Genomic DNA, 21724 nt, shown 5'->3' with positions numbered 1-21724 from the left:
AAATCACTGCTTTTGAACTTTTTCTTAGATAGAAAACACGAACTTTTGATGAAATAAACTCCAAGATTAAAGCAATTCTGTCACTAAAACAATTTCAAATCGTTTAAAAACTAACTCTTCTCTTTATTGTTATAGCTAAATGAAACTAAATAAATAGATTCAACACGCACGTTAGCATACACTTTATAAGTTTATTACATTCACACTTATTTTCATCGTTCACTCTTCAACGCATTCTCCCAGGTCTCCCTCGAACCCTCCCTCCCCGCACTCGTACTCATCGCTTCCAGTATAAATGTGCCCGTCCTCTTTACACTCGTACCTGCAAAAAAATAAAGTGATTACGCTTGCAACTCGGGGGAATTCCCCGCGCGCACGTACCTGCTCCTGAGCTCCAGCGTGAACGACCCGTTGACCGCCTTGTCCCTCGTCACCACCCGGTCCGCGCCGTCCACCTCCGGAAAGGGACCGCAGTCTGGAAATTAAAACAAACTCGGTATACAAAAGTGTAAACAATAAAGTCTATTTAAAGTTAGGACAGATGATAAAAAAGTTAAGGTGTAAAAACCAAACATATTGGTAAAATAAAAATTGACGCCAAAATGCGTTATAAAATTTCAAAAATTGTTTCTTTTTTTTTAACAAGCTAGTCGCAGTCTATAAGTTGATAAAAATTATCTAACAAAGGTGTAAATCTCGAAGCTCGCACACTGAGTGTACTAAAGTGGCGCGAAAGTTGTTATGAAGTATTAGAAGCTTAAGCTTTTAGTTTTTCAACACGCTAAGTTGTCTCTTAAAACTGATAATTTTTTTTTTTTGCTTTACAAACAGTTTTATTTTTTAAACTTTATATGAAAAAATTCAGAAGTACTGAATTCCAAGTGACACGAGTAGTGTCATTTTATAGTTTGATACAATGCAACCGATCAATAATCATACAATCGGTAGCAGTTCGATACATCACAAGTCAAAAGTGAAAATAAACAACAAAATTGAATATACAACTAACACGAGTGGCTACGTGGAATAAAATAATGCAAAACTGAATATATACAAAAACAATAGAATAGTTTATACAACTGACACGAGTAGCAGTTTCCAATTTTAAAATAAAATTAAAAACTGTTAATCGTGAAACAAAACTGACGCGAGCACTTTTCGACTCGCAGCTTTAATAAAAACGCGTTTCAATACAAAACGAATATATATATATATGTAAACAACGAAGTCGCAACTGACACGAGTAGCAGTTCCCGATCAGCCCCCGCCAGTTGGCGTTTCCCGCCCCGTCCTCCTCGCACGTCATCACCTTGTAGAAGTCCGGCGCCATGATGAGGTCGCCGTCGCACGTGTAGGTGATGGCCACGCCCGGCAGGTAGTAGTCCATGTACACCCTGGTGGTGATCTTGTGCGTGGCGCTCCGCGCCGTGCGCGGCGTCGGGCACTGGTTGCCTGTTTGAACAATGTTTGTTTTGTAAATATGTTTCTGCAATGTTAGAACTGTTGCCATCTATCGGTTGGACAAAATTAAGATGTTTTTTCAGCGGTCTGTTCAATGTCAACTTATTTATACAAAATTAAGACTTAATGAGAAACTTGGATACATGTTAGTTTGTTATACTTTTTTTAGATAAGTTAACATAAAACTATGTTACAAAACAATAGTAATTGAACCTAAATGTATACATTTTTTAAGACACATCTACTTGCAACAAGCCAAAGCTTAACAAATGCTTCATTCTTAACAAAATCATAGCGCAAACATTTAAAGTTTTGTAATGCTTAATTACATTTTCTCCCTTTTGAGAGAACGTAATTTGTTTAAAAGCCCAAGCTACGCTTGAGCTTGACCTTTTTTGCTGTTTTGCAGCTAGCTAAAAGCCATTGGCTCTGTTGGCGGCTTTTTGCGGCATTTCGTTTGTGAATGGTTTCGATCTCGTATAAGCGAACAGTTAGTTCGCTTTTAATTCGTTTGATAAGTTTATTTTTAAACGATTTTAAACTTAGTGTTTAGCTCAGGGTTTCCCAAAGTGGGCCATGACAGATACTCAGGAGGCCACGAGCAACAAAGGGGTAGCCATGAGGGCCCAAAGGAAGCCCATGAAGTCATAAATTGAAACTTACTTTAGATATTCTCGAGTTGCAGGTGAAGAGCAAAAAAAAGGTTATGAGTAATCTTGTTGAAGGGGGCCATGGTTTTTTAATTTCTTTAAAGGGGGCCATTTGGAAAAAAGTTTGGGAAACCCTGGTTTAGCTTTTTGATTCATGTATTTTAGTCTTTTAAAAGAATTGATAATTCGATCAATTGGTATTATATGTTTTATAATATTTTATCATCTTTTCATTTCGCAACCTTATTGTAAATACATTTAATCACCCAGAATCAAATTACGTTTAAAAGTAGTATAATTAATTTATGTATAAAACTTCGAATCAATAGTAGGTAAGTCATATTAGATTATTTATCAAATATAGTTTGAGCGTTAGCTTGGGGACATCTCTTATACAAGTTAAAGCGCACGTGGAGTTGTAAAACAGGCCCCTAACATTACATAAGCAGCATAAACTCCCGTAAGCGACAGATTTTAATGAGTTTTACGCAGATTAAATACGAATCCAACCTGGGTGGCATTCCGGCAACTCGTTGGTGTCGAAATTGCCGTCGCTTCCGCAAACAATTTCAACTTCACCACCGCTAGGTGGCGGCAGAAACTCGTAACCCTCCTCCTTGCAGCTGTACCTCACCGTGCTTCCCTCCAAGTATCCTCCATCCTCCGTGAGCAGGCGCGGAGTGACCAGCTCCTGGTTGAACGCTTCGTACGTCGGCAGCTCGCACTCTGGTTTGTTTTATTATTTAAACATTTTATAATTGTAAAAAATCTACACACGCTCCAGCCTTTTATAAGACTATAACTTTAATTTTACGAATGAAAATTAACTTGTTTATAATGTACAAAGTAAACTAAATAGGTTTAATGTAAAAAACGCGACTCGACAGTTGTAATGGTAGAAATAGTTACTTTTGAAAAGAATCTAATTTTACCAAACTAAAAACAAATAACTACCGCGCAAGCACTTGACTTCGCTGTTGTCGGGCACGAATTTGCCGTCCTGGCAGGAAATGGCGCCTGACGTGCCGACCGGCATAAAGTGGTTGGAATAACAGTAGTAAGTGACGTCATGCTCGATTGTGACGTAACCGTCGTCCATGTACACCCGCTCCTCTTCGTTGGCCCACTTCATCGCGTTGGGGATTTCCAGCGCCTGACCGCAGTCTGGTAAAATTCAAAAAAAAAACTGTTAGATGGACCTCCAGCTTTTAGAAAGAATATTTTTTATTGTTGGAGATTGTGTTGTTAGTACAACATTCTAGATTTTTTTTACTATTAGTTATTTTGTAAATTTTAATAAAATGTTTATACTAAGTATATTGTTACTATTAGTTGTAAGTGTTAAAACTCTTCCTAAAGAGGCATGTACTGTATCAAAAAATAAAAAAAAAATTTCAAGCCTTCCAACCAAAATGCGTTAAACTTCAAACGAACATTTGACGCAAGTGGGCGCACTGTCATATCTTCCGTCCACCTGGCACGTGATCACGGACTCGCGCGAATCGCTCAACACGTAGTTGTCCGCGCACGACACCGTGAAAGTCGATCCGGCCAGAACGCTTCCGTCGGAGTTCAAGACTCGCTCTCCGGCTTCGAAGATCATGTTGGGAAAAGCAGTACGTTCGGCTTCGTTTTGGAAATCAGGACAAGCTGTTCGTTGAAACAATGAGATTTTGTTTTTGTTTAATGAAAGCATTTGAGTGGTCAAATCTAAATTCAAACTGTTTAAGTCCTTTTACGAAGCTAACACAGGCTTAGTAGTAAAATATTTTTAGTAAGTTTTCAAATGTTTAGTAAGCTTAATAGTGTTAAAAACACATCATTGTAAATGTGTTTAATGTGTAAATATAATAGGTTTTCGAATATAAAAGTCAAACGAATGCAATTCAAAAATTATTTATCTTTTGCAAATGAAAAAGTTTTTCTACTTATCGTTTTTGAAAAATTTTTAAGTCGACTTTTGCGACCAACAGCTCGTAGTTGCTTCACAGTTAAAATTACTCTGAAAGCAAATATTTAAGCGCGTATTAAACACAACTTGCAAACCTCTCGAGCAAACTCCGCCTTCATTCCACGCTCCTCCTTCCACGCAGCTGTGCACCAGGTCGGCACCAGGGGGCGCAACATAGGATCCCTCCTCGCACTCGTAACTGACCACCTGCTCCAACCTGGTCGACGGGTCGAGATCCACCCAACTGTCGACCGTCTTCACGGCGTTTACCATCTCCACAGCCACCCCGCAGTCTGTGTGAGATTTTTCGTTTAATTTTTCAGAAATTAATTTTTCACAAGTGCTTGCGTAGTTTGCGGTTTTAGTAGTTTTTCACTGCAGTTTGGTATTCGTTCAGTGGTAAAACTGAGTAACTGCCGGGTTTTGAAATAAACATTTTTTTAAACAAACATTTTATTGGTAGGACTTTGTTAGTGGGAGCTACTAGAAGTATTAAAAATTCACTGATAACTTTATTAAACTTGAGTTTTGAGTTTTTTTGTTTTTAAAAAACTTAATTACTTTTGTAGTGAGAATGATAAGTGTTACAGAAATTTAGAGACAATTTATTTTAGAAAGGTGTTTAGAATTTGCACAATTGTTTGTAGGAAAAATAGAAGCATGCTTTTGAGTTTATATTTCATAAAGTGATAAACTTTAAGTCTCTATTTTATTCTAAGTGTGGCATAGGTATCTTCGAGGTGCTTTGTTTTAACCAACACCTTCCGTTAAATTGTGCCAGAAAAATACATGTTCAACACTAAAACCAAGAATACAAAAACTTCAAAACAAGATGATGAAAACATTCAAAATAACGTTATCACGATTTGACGTACCTGGATAGCACACCACTGTCGGAGACCACTTTCCGTCACGGTCGCAAGTGGACGCGGTTTCAGCTTGCCTGAAGTTGTCCTTGCAAAGGTAAGTCACCTCGAAACCTTTCGCCATCTTGTCGCCTACATAGACTTCGTTCGAGTTCACTCGGGTGCTTTTGTCCACGGACGGAATGTCCTCGCAGGCTGTTTCAAAGCAAATTGAATCACGGCAAAGCGTAACACGTGCAGAAAGCAATTTAAAGTTTTTGTCGACGTGTAGTCAAAATAAAGCAGAAATATTTCGTTTGTTAGTAAGCAATGACTTTATGAAACGTGAGCTAGTTGATATTAAAAGTTCTTTTTATCTTGTTACACTTTCCTTTTTAATGAAAAAAAATCGGTGCGTTTCGTCCGGTAGTTTGACTGAAACAGTTTAGCAGCTTTTACCTTTGAATTTTAAAAACGAAAATCGTTTTGATCGCAAACTCACGCTTGACGCATTGCGGTGGATCGGTTGGAACAACGTTGTTAGGAGAATCACACTCAACAACGCCATCTTGCGAATGTAATAATAAAAATCCACCATAACATTCGAACTTCCATATGTCTTCTACGGTCCTTCCGTCTGCTAACTCGGTCGTTTTAGTTGCTACTTTTGTTCCGTCCATTATATCGGCTGGCACTTCGCAAACTGTAAATGTTTTTACACTTAAGTTGAATCAGGAACTCTTGGTCAGATTTATATACCTTTATGCTTTTTAAATTATTTGCTTTTAAACGATTATAGACAACATCACACGTGTCATAAGATTATACTTGCTATGCGTAGACTTTATTAACTGAAATTTAAAAAATAATACACTTTTCAAAAAATTATCTAAAGTTTTTGTTTTAAACTTGTGTACAATTACTATACTAGTATAAAAAATTATTTGTACAAATATCTGAACGCAAGTAAGTTATCCTAATATTAAGTAAGTCATATTTTTTAAAGTAAACTTGCAGATTGTTATTAGATTTCAACAACAAATTTAGGCAAATACCAACTGAAAAAACTATCTGATTTACACTTTAATGTATTTAGATACATATAAAACCTATGAACTATAACATAAGTTCATAAAATCAAATCATACCAGGATGACACGTAGGAGGTAATGTAACATCCCAGTTTCCTTCTGAATCACAAACTGCTGTTGAACTGCTTCCTAGTTTCAATTCGTATCCAGAATCACAAGTGTACTTGATCGTGGTGTCAGGCCAGTATGTGTCAATGGACGGCACTTCAAAGGCTCCGCTGGTCACCGATACGGTTGAGTAGCTTCCTTCAGGCGGAGTTGGGCAAACTGTTGGTTGAAAGTTTTTATAAGAATTTACTTAAACAAAACATTTTGCCATGGTAGCATTTGAATAACTAGATATTAACAAGCAAGAGCTACTAATTAGAAATGTGATATATTTATTTTATCCAATTTTAATTTATATATATTTACTTCTATATAATTTTGTATTACTACGAGAGCAGTATTTATCACTATCAACACATAAACTTGGCTTTTTTACAGAAATATACTTTTACTGTTTAGGTTTAAAAACTTTTGATTTGATAAAATATTTTTTTCAAGAAGTTACTTTTTTTTGAAGTTAACTTATCAGTAATGTATTTAAGCTCTATTTTGTAGCTAAACAGTCAGAGTTCTCCAATTATGATAAAGAGAATAAATATAGCCTTGTATAACTCTAGTTTTTTTACGAGGTTTCGCTAAAAGATCTCCTTAGTACAAACAAACAAAAATCTGATAAAAAAGCATTAAAGCTATAAAAAACACAGTATGTTTTTATTATTTTATTTTATTTTACATATTGTATGCAAATATGTTTTTTATGTAACTTTTTTTTGTTATATTTTAGCTAATATTTACATCTATTTAACAATAAAAAATTTTATCAAATTCGTTTTTTTTTTCTTACTTGAAAAAAGGCAATGTTAACGACATGTTAAGCTTTTCATATACTTGATCAATGTTTTGGTTAACTTGTAGCCATGTAAGAAAACGTTTTAAAGCTATTGCAAACTAGATTAAACTCTTTTTACAACTACAACATTAGTAACCAATATAACTACAACTAATTTTAAAGTTAGTTTACAACAGTAGTTACATTATTATCATTTATACAGATTTGTTTACTATCTGATTATTTTTTTGATGTAGAAAAGTATTTTAGAGTTTTGTAAAACTACTACTAATACTTACATTTTTTCATATGTGTTACTTAAAAATAAGAGCTCATTGACATACCTGGCAAGCACACAACAGTCGGTAACCATTTTCCTTCACGATCACAAGTAGATTTGGTTTCAGTCTGCCTGAAGTTTTCCGCGCAAGTGTAAGTCACTTCGAACCCTTCCACCATCTTGTCCTTGGCGTATTTCTCAGTCGTGTTCTCATAATTGCTGTTGTCTACCAAGGGTATGTCTTCGCACGCTGTTTTATATTTAAATGATATATTATATGTTTCTAGTAAAGTGATTATTGTTTTTTCAAATGACAGCTTAAAAGCCACTGATAAGTAACTTAAGGTAAAGTTTTTTATAAAGGTCAATAGCAGCACTTGTCAAATTTTACTTTTACAAGCTTTAGTTTAATCATCAGCGTTTAGTTTGTTTTTAAATATCAATTATAATTTATTCTAAAACGTAATTTTGTTGACTGAAACAATTGAACTTTAACTTTTTAAGTATTTTATTTTTCAGCTGATCATAAACGTAACATTGCAATATAAAATCAAACATACGCTTGACACATCTCGGCAAGTCTGTCGGCTGAACCCGTCTGGAGTCAGGATCACACTCAACAACGCCATCTTGCGAATGTAATAATAAAAATCCACCATCGCATTCGTACTTCCATTTGTCTTCTACGGTCCTTCCATCTGCTAACTCGGTCGTTTTAGTTGCTTCTCTTGTTCCGTCCACTACGTCGGCTGGCACTTCGCAAACTGTAAATGTTTACAGGTTGAATCAAAAACTCTTGGTCAGATTTGTCTTTTTTATGGTTCTTAAACTGATTTCTTTTAAGTTATTACAGATAACAGCTCTTGTGTAACATGATTGTGTTTTCTTGCACGACGACTTTATTAACTGAATATAAAAAATAACATGCTTTTTAAAAATTTCTCAAAAACTTTGTTTTAAAATTGTGCATAATTGATATGTCAATATAAAAAGTTATTTGTGCAAATCTCGGTACGCAAATTTTTTATTTAAGTAAACTTAAATATTATTGTTAGATCTAAACAAGAGGTTTAAGCAAAACATTAAAACTAAAAAAATCTATCTGATTTACATTCAAAAGTATTTAAATACATATATGACTTATGAACTATAACATAATGTCATAGAAGCTAATCTTACCAGGATGACATGTGGGAGGTAATGTAACGTCCCAGTTTCCAGCTGAATCACAAACTGCTGCTGAACTGCTTCCTAGTTTCAATTCGTATCCAGAATCACAAGTGTACTTGATCGTGGTATCAGGCCAGTACGTGTCAATGGACGGCACTTCAAAGGCTCCGCTGGTCACTGATACGGTTGAGTAGCTTCCTTCAGGCGGAGTTGGGCAAACTGTTAAGAAAGTTATGAAGGTTCACACGGATGAAAGTTTTGTCTAGCTCAGCATTTAAATAATTTACTGTCAATAACAAGTTTTAAATATACTCGATTTAAAAATACTGCAAATGATAAAGTGTATTTAGGATAAGTAACACAAAAGTTTAGCATAAACACTAATTTTGCTGATAAATTACAAAACTTTTGTATTTAATGATATAAATACTTTCAACAAGTCATTTTTTTAAACTTATTTTATTGATAAAATTTTAGATTTACTTGATAGTTATACATTCAGAGCTCTCAACTTTTTTGCGGGAAAATAATTACAGTATTATATTTTTCCGAGATATTTTTTAAAACGAATTTTTGCTAAAAGAATTCCTAAAATTTTTATACAAACTAGTGAAAAATTTAAAAAAGAAAGTTATGTGAAACAAACTACTAAAACTTAATAAAATATTCTAGTAATTATTTTGTTTTTTTCCCAAATTTTAGCTATGTTTTATGTCTACTTTCCAACAAAATGTTGTAAAACAAGCTCATTATTTTCACTTACTTGATTAAAATGATTATAAATGACACTTGAACATTTTGTATGTACGGTCAATTTTTCTGGTTAACTCAAAGTCATGTAAGAAATAGTTTAAAGCTACAGTAACTTTATATATGTTTTTTATTTTAACTGCAAACTAAATAACTATCACAATCACAATTTCAGTTTAAAAACAAAGTAAAACAGTAGTCACAGCTTTATTACAAAAATAGTTCCTTTAACTATACACTTAGTATTATTTATTCTCAGTTTTTTAGTTTTTAAAAGGTTACAATATGATTATAGCAATTAATTAACTAGTCTAATGTAATTTTTTCACAAACAAGAGCTCATTGGCGTACCTGGCAAACACACAACAGTCGGTGACCATTTTCCTTCACGATCACAAGTAGATTTGGTTTCAGTCTGCCTGAAGTTTTCCGCGCACGTGTAAGTCACTTCGAACCCTTCCACCATTTTGTCTTCGGCGTATTTTTCAGTCGTGTTCTCATAATTGCTGTTGTCAACCGATGGAATGTCTTCGCACGCTGTTTTAAATAAAATGACGTATCATATTTTTATAGTAAAGTTATTATTTTTTTCATTTAGTGCTGAAATGTGACTAAAAGGAAAATTTTATGTTAAGTTTTAAGAATAGAATATATTATAATCCATCCGCATGTTCTTTCTTTATATCAGGGTTTAGTTTAGTAATCTTAGTTCGTTTTGTAAAAGTTGTTTCTAAAGTATAGTTAGTTTGGTCTAATAAGTCATTTTGTTCATTGAGAAGTTTTACTCATAGTTATTATTTAAATTTTCATTTGGTATAAACGTAAAAGCATCGCTTTAGAAAATCGGACTCACGCTTGACACATTTCGGCAAGTCTGCCGGTAGAACCCGTCTGGAGTCAGGATCACACTCAACAACGCCATCTTGCGAATGTAATAATAAAAGTCCACCATCACATTCGTACTTCCATTTGTCTTCTACGGTCCTTCCGTCTGCTAACTCGGTTGTTTTAGTTGTTTCTCTTGTCCCGTCCATTATATCGGCAGGCACTTCGCAAACTGTAAATTTTATATGTGTTAGCTTAAGAAAAGTAATAGCTTTCTATTCATACTATGTACTAACAAAAGTACTTGATTTATAAACTTGTTCCTAAAGTTATATAAATTATCACACCTGGATGTAGTGTAAGTGTCACTGTGTTAGTGCTTTGTTTTAACCACTTAAGTTTTCTATAAACGCTAAATTGAGTTAAAACAGTACTATATAAACAAGTAGAATAATATCTTATTCTTAACTATGAAATCATTTTACATTCACGAACACTTAGAAACAAAAGCAGTTGAATAAGTGCAATAGCAATGACAATTCGAAAACTAAATCATACCTTGATGACAAGTAGGAGGTAATGTAACATCCCAGTTTCCTTCTGAATCACAAACTGCTGTTGAACTGCTTCCTAGTTTCAATTCGTATCCAGAATCACAAGTGTACTTGATCGTGGTGTCAGGCCAGTATGTATCAATGGCTGGTACTTCAAAGGCTCCGCTGGTTACCGATACGGTTGAGTAGCTTCCTTTCGGCGGAGTTGGGCAAACTGTTGGTTGAAATAACTATTATAAAAAATTTACCCATTTTAGCACTTAAGCATTTTGGTATAAGTGAAGTAAGAAATCAAGTTAATACATAGTTGAAGTTTTTTCAATGCACTTGATTTTTGTTTCATTTAATACTTCTGTAAAAGTCGTTCATAAGCACAGCTAATTTATAAACTTAACCTATGACAAAGTACTAATTTCATATCAGCCTTTTAAGTTTGTATTTTATCAAGACAGTTCTGTACATATATTTTATCTGAATTTAAAATATAAACCTGAAACGCTTTCTTTAATTCTTTAATGGTCTGTTATGTTGTATGCATACAACATAAAAGCTCTTTAAAAATAATACGCTTTTAACTGATACCATTTTTTTTTTAATTCATTATGTAAAAGCTAGTTGATTTACCTGGTAAACATTCCACAGTCGGTAACCATTTTCCTTCTCCATCACAAGTAGATTTAATTTGTTGCGGTCTGAAGTTTTCTGCGCAAGAGTAAGTCACTTCGAAACCTTCGACCATTCTGCCGCCAATTAGCTTTTCAGTCGTGTTCTCATAATTGCTGTTGTCAACCAAGGGTATGTCCTCACAGGCTGTTATCAATCGGAAACATTTACAGTAGCTATTTGACATTTTTTTCAAGCAAGTATACAAAAGGTATGAGGTAGAGTAGTTAGGTAATAATGAATTTCATTGTTTGTATGTAAAGTATGCTTATGCACAACTAGTCTGAAATTTTCTCACACACTCTGAATGGGTTAAAAAATAACTTTTTAAACATTTCAAATTTACTTTTACTATCTTAACTCTGTAATTTTTATAAAAAATATTGTTTACTGATATTATCTTAACGCCAGTTAGTACATTTTACACTTAACTTTGACGCTCAATACATTCCAACTAAAAACTCAAACTAACTTTTAACACAAGTCGGTACATCTGTTGGAGAAACTTCAGCATCAGAGTTACACTCTACTACGCCATCTTGCGAATGTGATAACATAAATCCATCATTACATTCGTACTTCCATTCGTCTTCTACGGTCCTTCCATCCGCTAACTCGGTCGTTTTAGTTGCTATTCTTGTTCCGTTTCGGATAGAATCCATTGGTGCCTTACAGACTGTGAGAAAGTGAAATATTTTTGAAAAAGTTTTATGTTACATTGAATTATATCACTGTTTTAAGAAAATTCTTATTTGTTAAAATAAAGTAATTTTTACAGTTAGCAATAGAGTGTTACAAAATTCAAGCTCGCTTTAATCCACATATTTCATCTTTTACACAGATATTTAAGAGCTGTACTTGTCAAAACACAATTTAAAAAAATATGCTGAGTTAGAGCAGTCTGATTATATCTTGAATATTTAGTATAAGGTATGAGGACTTAGATAACAATATACAAAGTAGTGTTTACTAAGTTATGGTGTTCGTTTTGTAATAATTCAAACAGCAAATTGTACCAGGATGACAAGTAGGAGGTAATGTAACATCCCAGTTTCCAGCTGAATCACAAACTGCTGTTGAACTGCTTCCTAGTTTCAATTCGTATCCAGAATCACAAGTGTACTTAATCGTGGTGTCAGGCCAGTATGTGTCCGTAAAGTTAGCACTTGTCACTGAAAATGTTGAATAGGACTCACTTGGAGGGATCGGACAAACTGTTGAGAAAATGTTCAAGATGAGGAAAAAACAAGTTGATGTAAAATGATTAGCTATAAGAAGTTTGAAAAAATTGGTACCTTCAATTAACTGGTGAAAGTATTGTTAGTTTTTTTATGGCTACACTTTAAGTAAATCATAACTTTGTAAGGATTTTGAATTTTTTTATTGTGTTCAAGTGCGCTCGTTATCAGTTTATTAATATATTACTTTCTAAAAATAGTTTTAAACATAAATTAAATCAAAAAACTAAAAGAAGTACTTAACGAAGTTTTTAAATAAATCTATCATTTAAAATATACAAAAGAAGTTAATGAACGGAAGCTTGAAAACAAACTGTTTCGAATGTAGGTTTTTTATCTAAATTCTGTTAAAACTCAATAACGCCGAGGTGGTAACCTGGTATGCACTCGACGACTGGCAGCCACTTTCCCTCGCTGTTGCAAGTTGACGTGGTTTCAGTTTGCCCAAAGTTTTCGGAGCAAGTGAAGGCCACCTGGAAACCTTCCACCCTTCTACCGTGAGCGTACTCTTCGTTAACGTACACGTAACTGCTGTTCTTCACAGTCGGGATGTCCTCGCACGCTGTGAGTAATCAGAATGTTTTCAAGTTTTACCTAAACCAATTTACTTTGCGCACAAATGTTAAATCATAGATCGTACAAAGAGAAGAGGTATGATGCAATATGAAATATAGATAAATAGTAAAAAACATTAACCAAAGTAGATACATTTAGGTCATAAAAAAGTACTTACTATATATTTGAAATCACTAAAGCTCCATTTCTAGTTCTTGATTATAAAGCTTCTTGACTAATAAAATACCAGACAGTTTTAATAGTTAATGTAAATTTGTGATTTCAAGCTGAAACTTACGTTTTATACATTCCGGCGAGTCTGTCGGTAGAACCTGTCTGGAATCAGGATCGCACTCAACAACGCCATCTTGCGAATGTAGTAATAAAAGTCCACCATCGCATTCGTACTTCCACTTGTCTTCTACGGTCCTTCCGTCTGCTAACTCGGTCGTTTTAGTTGCTTGCTTTGTTCCATTTAAAAGAATAAACTTTGGTGGTTGACAAACTGTAAATATTTTTCGAAATTACAAAGTTTGTAAGAAACTACTGTTCAGTTCAGCATGCATCGTGTTAGATATTTAAAACGTACGTAGTTGTTTAATAATAAAAGTTTTATTTTAAACAATTCTACAAAGTATCATATAATAAGGTAGACTGAAAGAAAACAGGCTCATACCAGGATGACATGTGGGAGGTAATGTAACGTTCCAATTTCCATCTGAGTCACAAACGGCTGCTGAACTGCTTCCTAGTTTCAGTTCGTACCCAGTATCGCAAATGTACTTGACCTCAGAAGCGCTATGTTCTGCGTTGCTACTTGGCCTCCCTACAAACGACCATGTTGAGTAACTGCCGTTTTGCGGAAGGTCGCAAGCTGAAAGATTTTAATGTTGTTTTAAAAATGTAGAAGCTTTCACATTTTGACTATATATTAGAATGAAGTACAAAGGGTTTGAAACAAAAAATCCAGCAAATGTTTTTGCTAGTTTAATGGTAAATCACTGACGAGGTCTTTGACCGAAATTTAGTTTGGAAAATAAGTTCTTGAAAGAACAAATTCATTCTTTTTCCTCTAGTAGTTGAGATCTTTTTATTAGTTTTCTTAAAAACAAAGCATAAAGTAAATCTACTAAAATGAAATATTATTTTATTAAAACTACAAAAATTGTTGATTTAATTAAAAGAAAAAATATTTAAATGATACATGTGTTTAACAAATAAATTTTTAGTCACTAATAATTCTGAGTCTTATAACAACACGCGCTAACTAGCACTTTTAAAACTCTAATATTTTTTACTTTTAATAAATTTACAATTAAGTACGAATAAAAACTCACACGCGACGCAAGAGACATCGCTCCAACCGTCTTCGCCGCAACTCACGATTCCCACGTTGGGAGAACTTGCTAATTTCGGAAAGGGGGATCTCCCTTCCTCGCAAACAAACTCCACCCGGTCGCCGGCGGTGTGGTGGTCGCAGACTCTCGTGGAGGCGGCGGAAGCGAGGTTTTGTTTGAGGTAGACGACGTAGGGAGTTGGGGGAGGAGCGCCGCATGCTGTGAGATGAAAAATAAGAAATAATTTTTAAAATCTTAAAAAAATTTAAAATTATGAAAGATGAAAGTTTTTTTGGAATTTGTTTTTTTTTTAACTTTTGAACGCCTTCATTTTTTCATTGCAGTTGTTCAAAATTTCGGTGGTCATTATGAATCGTATTAATGAAATTGATTGCTGTTAAAAGTAATTGCGTATGAACGAGAGGTGTAAATAAAAAGTTGTATTTTAAAGATTATTTCGGGAGTTGCAAAGTCCAAGTTCGTACTAAACTGCACAAAAATTGAGACCAGGTTTGTGAATTGTAGAAGTACCTTTAGTCGATGAATGTATAATGTTTGTTTTTAATGTTTAGTTCAATTTTGTTGTAACAGTCTGTAGAACACAATAAGATCTCTTATGTATATGTAAGAAAAACTCTTATTTTTGATACCATGATTTTTTATACTCAACTTTTATCTTTTAGATTTAAATTTTTTCCTACTAACGACATTAAATTATTGTACAAATATTTTTTTTCATACTTCTATTGTTCAAACAAATTTCATATTAAAGTAATATACGTAACAACAGTGAAACGATAATCTTTAAAGGAAGTTTCTTTTTTGCAGTATTTCACTTAAAGTTTTGAAAACTGTATAGTTAATTAATTTTGTCAGCCTAAAAAAAAGGTAAACTGTTTGACTCATTTAAAGTCGAATACTTTAGAAAGTACATTTATAAACTTTTTGCTACTTTTATGTTTAGATTTTTAGTTTCTATTAGGCTGAAAATTTGAAAAAACACAACGCAAATTTTCGAAGGGATTTATTTTAGGCTTTACGTAATAGTCCTTAAACACCGTTTTCAAAACATTTTTTACTTGAAAGTAAAATCTTTTTATTTGACGATTTGACTAACTTTTAATGTCAATCGAAGTTTTTAACTTATTTTTTGCTTAAAAATGTTGAATACTTTTCCTGAAATTAATAAGATGTTTTATATAGACTATTTCTTTTTAAAAAACCCAATTTATACTTTTGACTGTGATTTTTTTTTTGTAATTTTCAATTATAAGGCCAACTTACCTTATTGAACTAGTTTTTAAAATAGTTTAATCGGTACACTTTAGGCAGCCTTTTTTCGTTAAACAGTTTGTCTATTTTGATTTTTCAGAATTTTTTAAATATTTAATTTGACAGTTAGATGAGCAAATTTTTTTTTTGAAAATTTCGAGCAAAATTATCTTGTTTAATCAATTCTTAAAACTGTAACCCGAACTACTCTCGTTTAAAAAGGCACATGGTAGCAAAATGGCACTTTGTACCGCAACTCAACCAACAACTCAAACGATCACATTCAAACCGACTTACTGTCAGGCAAGCAGCTCGGAACCACCTCGTCCGCAAACGAGTACTCCAGGTTTTCCTCCGTGCACCGCGCCACCTTGTAGGGGGAACCCCTGAAGAAGAAACCTTCGTGGCACGTGTAGTTGGCGGCGGTTCCGATCTCGTAAACGTCCGCGACTTGGTACGACCCGTGGCTTATGTCTGGAGGGTCGCTGCATACTGAAAAATTTTTGGTTAGTTTTCAACTTATTGTTTCATTAATAATAGTTTCTCAGAATTATATATATTTTTTTATTTTAGCTGTTTTGAGAGCTTTTGATTCAAGGCAGCTTCAGTTTAGCTAATAAGTTGAATATTTGTAAGTTTTAAAGCATCACGATTGATAGCTATACTTTCTAAGTATCAGAGTATATGAAAAAAAGTTTTTGATTCAACACTATTTTGTTTAAAATAAGTAGTTGCTCAACTTTTATAAGTAAATAGAATAACTTTATTACGTTATTTTTAAAAAGATAGTTTTGAGAATATTATAATTTCTTATCTATTTATCAGTAAATCAGTTTTAAGTTTTGTTTATAGATGCCGATATACTAGTTCAGGGATCGGCAGAATTTTATTATATAATAGCCGGATTTACTTTAAAAGGTTTTAAAGTTAAGTTACATGAATAAGAAAAAGAGCTTTTACCTTAACTATATACGAATCAAAACTGAACACTGAAATCAAACTAATTTCAGTAATAAAAATTGAAAAATTAATTATTTATTTCTAATGTCGATACTGACAGTTTTTACTTAAGCAAAAAGTAAACTTTTCTACCACCAATTTAGTATATAAAAGTTTGAGTATCCCTACTAGAACTTTATTTAAAATACGTTTGTGACCATTAAAAATTTCTTTGCACAGTAAAATTATTTCCATGCTCACTATTGTGCATAGATGCAAACTTTTAGAAACACCAATTTTTCATAAAGAAAAGTATAGCCTTAATGCACAAAAAAACGTAGCTCTCAAACATTGTGCATTTTAAATTTTCTAATAAAGAGAAGCAATGTATAAGTTTTACAAGGAAAACCTAAAAATAGTACTTTTTGTGAGCTTAATTGTGAAGTGTACTTTGACAAACAAAACAAACACAAAGACACAAAATTAGCCGTACTTTTAGAAATCTTAACTACAAGAAAAAATAGTTATAACATAAATTGAAGCTGTAGAAAGTGGTAAATAACCAGTAGCAACTACTTATTTGCTTATGTAGTTGTAAAATGGTATAAAATTTCTAAACAAGATGAATAAATGAGCTAGCAGTTGATTTGTTAAAAAACTAAATCTATTTTTCTTTTATTTTTTACACCGCCCTAATACTTTCTATTTAACACTCACCAGTCATAATTTTTACTTTTATTACATTTCTTAATTAATAAACAGTAGTATCTTTAGTAATTTTTTTTTAGTTTACAAGTGTAAAAAATTCGTTTTAGAAATAAACCATAGCCTAAATATGATTTAATTTTTGGTAATTTATGTCAAATTTAGTTTGTTTTAAATAATAAGATTCTGTGTGGTTTTTAAAGTTTAACTAATATTGTTTGTATTTTGTAAAATTTAAAGTTCATTTATTTACTGATTTATCCACTTAATTTCTTTTTACTCAATTAATTCTTTATTAACCACTTATTAACTACTTCTTTAGATTACTTTGTTTCTTTTTGAATTTTTCAGTGAAGCCACACAGTTTAACGAAAGCTTATGTAGATTTATACATAATAATATTAATTATATAAACCTTATCTATAAATTTTTTACCTTATTAATTAAAACAAAACTAACACAGCAACACAGTCCACACGCTTGTGGCTACTTCGCAGGGCGAGCAAACCATCGAATTTAGTTTCCCGTGTGGTCTAGCTTGCTTGTTAGAAAATTCTTAGTATTTTCATGCCACGCCGATAAAATTGATGTTTTTTTTTTCAAATGTATGACTCAAATTTGTAGTTAACAAATTTCAAATTGGTTTGTAACTTTTTTATCGCTAAATTTTTAATATTACATTTTTAAAACAACGTCATAATAAAACAATGAATTTTGTTTGTTTGCATAATAGCTAATTATATTTCAAAAAAATCGACTTAGTTTTTGTTTTTCACTCATTATATTGCTAAAAGTACTTTCAAAATTATTTTAAGCAAGCAAGTTGGTATAAAATGAATAAGCGCAAACTTTCATGTAAAATAGTTATAAAAAAGTTATAAAAAACATAGTACGACGTAACATACATTTGAATAATTGGCTTACATTATATGACTTCAAAACTTAGAAAATGATAAAGCACATTGTTGTCTCTAGTTTAAATTTGAAATTTAAAACAACAGTTTTATTAAAGACAAGGGACTATACAAAATTTAAGCTGTTAGGCTTTTATTTTAACATGAGAACATATTTTTTTAAAATATATCTAACCAAAACCTTAAAAAACAAAGAGAAATAATGGAGCATACATATTAATGGTTTAAAATCTATAGAAAATATAAATAAAAAAAGAGAACGAACTATAAAAACTTAAGTTGTAACATTTTAACTTTAACGAACTAACATATTTTGAAATGTACAGTCAAAAAACTTAAAAATTCATTAAAAAATTCTATTTTTATTTTAATAAATTATCTGTTAACCATTAGAAATAATGAAGCTTACTGTTTAATACCAAAAAGTAAAATATAAGTAAGATCATAGACAATGGACTAAAACGAAACTTTAAACTTTGACTCTAGCATATGACTTTCGAAATATAAGACCAAAACCTCTAAAAATCAATAGAAACAATAGAACTTATTGTTAGTGATAGCTTAAAATCAAAGAATAGAAAGTAAAATAAATAATTAATAAATAAAAACAGAGGTAAAGAACTAAAAAACTTAAGTTGTGCAAATTTTATTTTAATTATAAAGTTACTTAGAAATCTATCAACAAAATTTTTAAAACCATTAATCTTTAAAGCATTTAAAACCAATTTATTATTTGTAAAGCCGTAACATTGTTTTGTTCATATTTATTGTTGATCACAGTTTATCAATCCATTTGCTTTCTGAAATGCCTAAGTTTAAATAATTTTTATTTGTGTCTATAAAAATCTTGGTAAAAGCTTCTCTGAAATCTTTTTTTAGATGCAGTGTGTTTTCTGTCGTAGTGTAGTTTAAGTGCTGCTCCATCGTTGACATCATCCGTGATCTAACTTCTCCAGCTGTGTCCATGAGAGCACCACCTTTGCGAAAAGAACGTGGTTGTCTGACCGACTTTGAACTCCTCGTATTCACTACACTTTGCCTCATAGATTCCAAAGTATATACAACTTGAGTATTTTTTCAATTTAACGTTTTTCTATTTTTAGATTTTATAAACTTTGTTTTTTTGACCATTCCATCACCGTCTCGGTTGCATAACAAACATTACCACAAGGATATGAGCACCCTTCTTTAACGTTAAACTCATGAGCAAGGCCTTGTAATTGGTCAATAAAGTTGGAATAGTCTGAGGTCGTTTGTACGTTACCATTACTTTTGGATTAAGTTATTTTTTTCTCTCTGTTAATCTCGGCAAGTTTGGAAAGATTGTCGTCGAAACGCGTATGTTTTCTGTTATTTTCCTTCGTTCTTTTGGTTGGTTGTCTTGACCGATCTTTCCATTTATATGTTTTTTCAGCATCTCCACTACTAAACCCTTGTAAAAGTGTGGCTTTGTGCACTTATCTTTCAATAGTTTTACAGCTTCCAAATAACCTCCATCACGCTCAGACAACCTTCTTAATTTTATCGACTCGCCAAATACGATAGATCTGTAATCTGGGCGAGGATGATAAAATCTTCTCTGTAAACTCTATTGTTAGCGGTGGGTTTTACGTAATTTCTCACATAAAACCCACATTTCCCTTTTCATCTATGACGTGATTGACAGCAAAAAACTGTAATTCCTCTTTGTTACTTTGGTGGGAAATTTATTTAAAAATAATTAGCGATAATAATTAGAGATCAAAAAATAGGTTTCAATTCAAGTACTTTTCAGAGACAAATTTAACTTTTTCTTCGATATAATATGTGGCTGTTCTTGTATGGGCAAAAGAAAGATAATGTCATCGGTATAACGTTTAAAAAGTATTGATAATTTAAAGTTGTTTTTACTTGTAAAATTACAATGATGCAGCGCAATATTGGCAATCGAAACGGAGTTGTTATCTCCGGTAAAAACTCCGTTTGTTTGAATAAACTGATGTCCCGTTTTGCACTACTACACTTTCTAAACAAAACATAGTAAGATCGATTAAAATCTTACTTACTTGCTTTGTATAGTTTGTGGATTTTTCGATTGCATTTTACATAATAATTTTTACCAGTTCAAGACTTATGTTAGGGAATAAAACTTGCACATCTGCAGCAAATAGTTTTTTTTTGTTCTTTTAATAATTTTGTGATAGACTTTTCAATCATAAATCTAACTTTTCTAAACAAATTTTACTACCTTTACAGTACTTATTTATTTATTGAATAAACTGATGAATAACAAACTTTGTGGAAACTAAATTTTTGAAAACTGAATAAAACTCAAAATGTTTATTGAACTTTATCTATAGCTTTTTTCAAATTTTTAAACCGCCAGTGCGTACTTAGGAAGTTTTTGTCTTTATTCACAAAAACTAAAACTAACAAGAAGTATGCTTTTGCATTATTGAAGCTTTTGTTGAATCAATAATTCAGACAACATCTTCCTTCGTTTTTTTTTTTCTTGACATCTAAAAATCAACTCTTCAGCTCTAAGATAATACCTTATAATAGCTCTAATAAGTAGTTTGCGTATTTGAAATCAATAGAAAGGCCTGCTATTTAAAGTTATTGACCAGAGTTGCCAGGTCTTTTTTCATACCACCCATTTTAATAAAACACTTTGCTTTAAACTTTTGAATAAAGAAAACACGCTTGATTTAACAGCTACAACTAGTGCAACCTTACTCTTGGCAATTATAAACAGAACAGGACACTGCATGGTTTTTAAAGTTATCATCATTTCTTGAATATAAGTATGTACTTCGTAGAAACTATCAGTAATTTAACAGTTTTAAACTAAATTATTATTGAACAACATTCAACATTTTTTAGACATATTTTTACTAGTGTTGTAATTAAGTTGTAATATTAAAACGTAATATTATAACTAAAAACCTGTCAGTAAATAATGTTTATATTTTCTTAGTTTTGCTTTAGGTAGAAACAAAAATTGTTCGTTCAAAAAACTCAATTCTGTGAATCGAAATACTTTTGAAGGTTAAATAAACATTTAAAAATAACCAACAGCCAACAGATGTTATGAGGTTTTAAAAATACAGATAAAATTAGTTCTAAAATAATACCTGTTATTTTGCTAGGTTAAAAACAATAAAATAATCATACTATTTGAAATAACATTAATAGAGTCGCGAGAGCGAAACTGTTTTCAATTTCCCCTAACTTATTTCAGCAGAAAATTAAACAGTGAACTTTTGAACAAATTTGAAATGAAACGCTTGACTGAACAGCTACAAACAGTGCGACTTTATTCCTGGCAAGTACGCACGTGACACAACGTAATTTTTAGGTTTGCTATCATTTGCCTCCCAAACACGATCTTGATCAACAACAGTTGTGAGTATTCAGTAGTGATGAGATTAAATTATATCTCTAAAAAATACAAACCGGGAAGTGATAGTTGTTGATTTATTGAAACTTTATTTACAATATCTCTGAGTTCAAAATGGTTCTGAATTCCAACTTAAACTAGCAATAATAACAGCTAACAGCAGTAGTATTGATTTAAAGATGAGCTTTAGCACTATGAAATAACTAAATCAGGATTCCTAAATTAGTAAGAAATTAAATATATAGCGAAATCCGAAGTAATAAGTAAA

At 32.2% G+C, this 21724-nt stretch overlaps 1 protein-coding gene across 1 annotated transcript; it reads right to left on the bottom strand.

Annotated features, from left to right (window-relative positions):
• Nucleotides 1-219: 219 nt before the first annotated feature.
• Nucleotides 220-20157, bottom strand: LOC145843206 (sushi, von Willebrand factor type A, EGF and pentraxin domain-containing protein 1-like). The gene is made up of 29 exons (XM_082950664.1): nucleotides 20123-20157; nucleotides 19712-19769; nucleotides 19569-19665; nucleotides 19206-19320; nucleotides 19026-19141; nucleotides 15817-16011; nucleotides 14248-14466; nucleotides 13587-13784; nucleotides 13209-13415; nucleotides 12732-12917; nucleotides 12134-12331; nucleotides 11590-11793; nucleotides 11079-11264; nucleotides 10459-10668; nucleotides 9929-10132; nucleotides 9427-9612; nucleotides 8335-8544; nucleotides 7716-7919; nucleotides 7220-7405; nucleotides 6056-6265; nucleotides 5410-5610; nucleotides 4938-5123; nucleotides 4158-4355; nucleotides 3546-3761; nucleotides 3066-3275; nucleotides 2622-2837; nucleotides 1240-1452; nucleotides 382-475; nucleotides 220-322 (listed from the first exon to the last, which is right to left on the bottom strand). Exons 1-29 carry the CDS (start codon nucleotides 20155-20157, stop codon nucleotides 220-222), a joined length of 5061 nt encoding a protein of 1686 aa, XP_082806790.1.
• Between the last annotated feature and the right edge of the window lie 1567 nt (nucleotides 20158-21724).

This window comes from Thalia democratica, chromosome 8, assembly GCF_965202585.1.
Source record: "Thalia democratica chromosome 8, ktThaDemo2.hap1.1, whole genome shotgun sequence".
Taxonomy (NCBI): domain Eukaryota; kingdom Metazoa; phylum Chordata; class Thaliacea; order Salpida; family Salpidae; genus Thalia; species Thalia democratica.
This window is presented reverse-complemented; position numbering and strand designations above follow the sequence as displayed.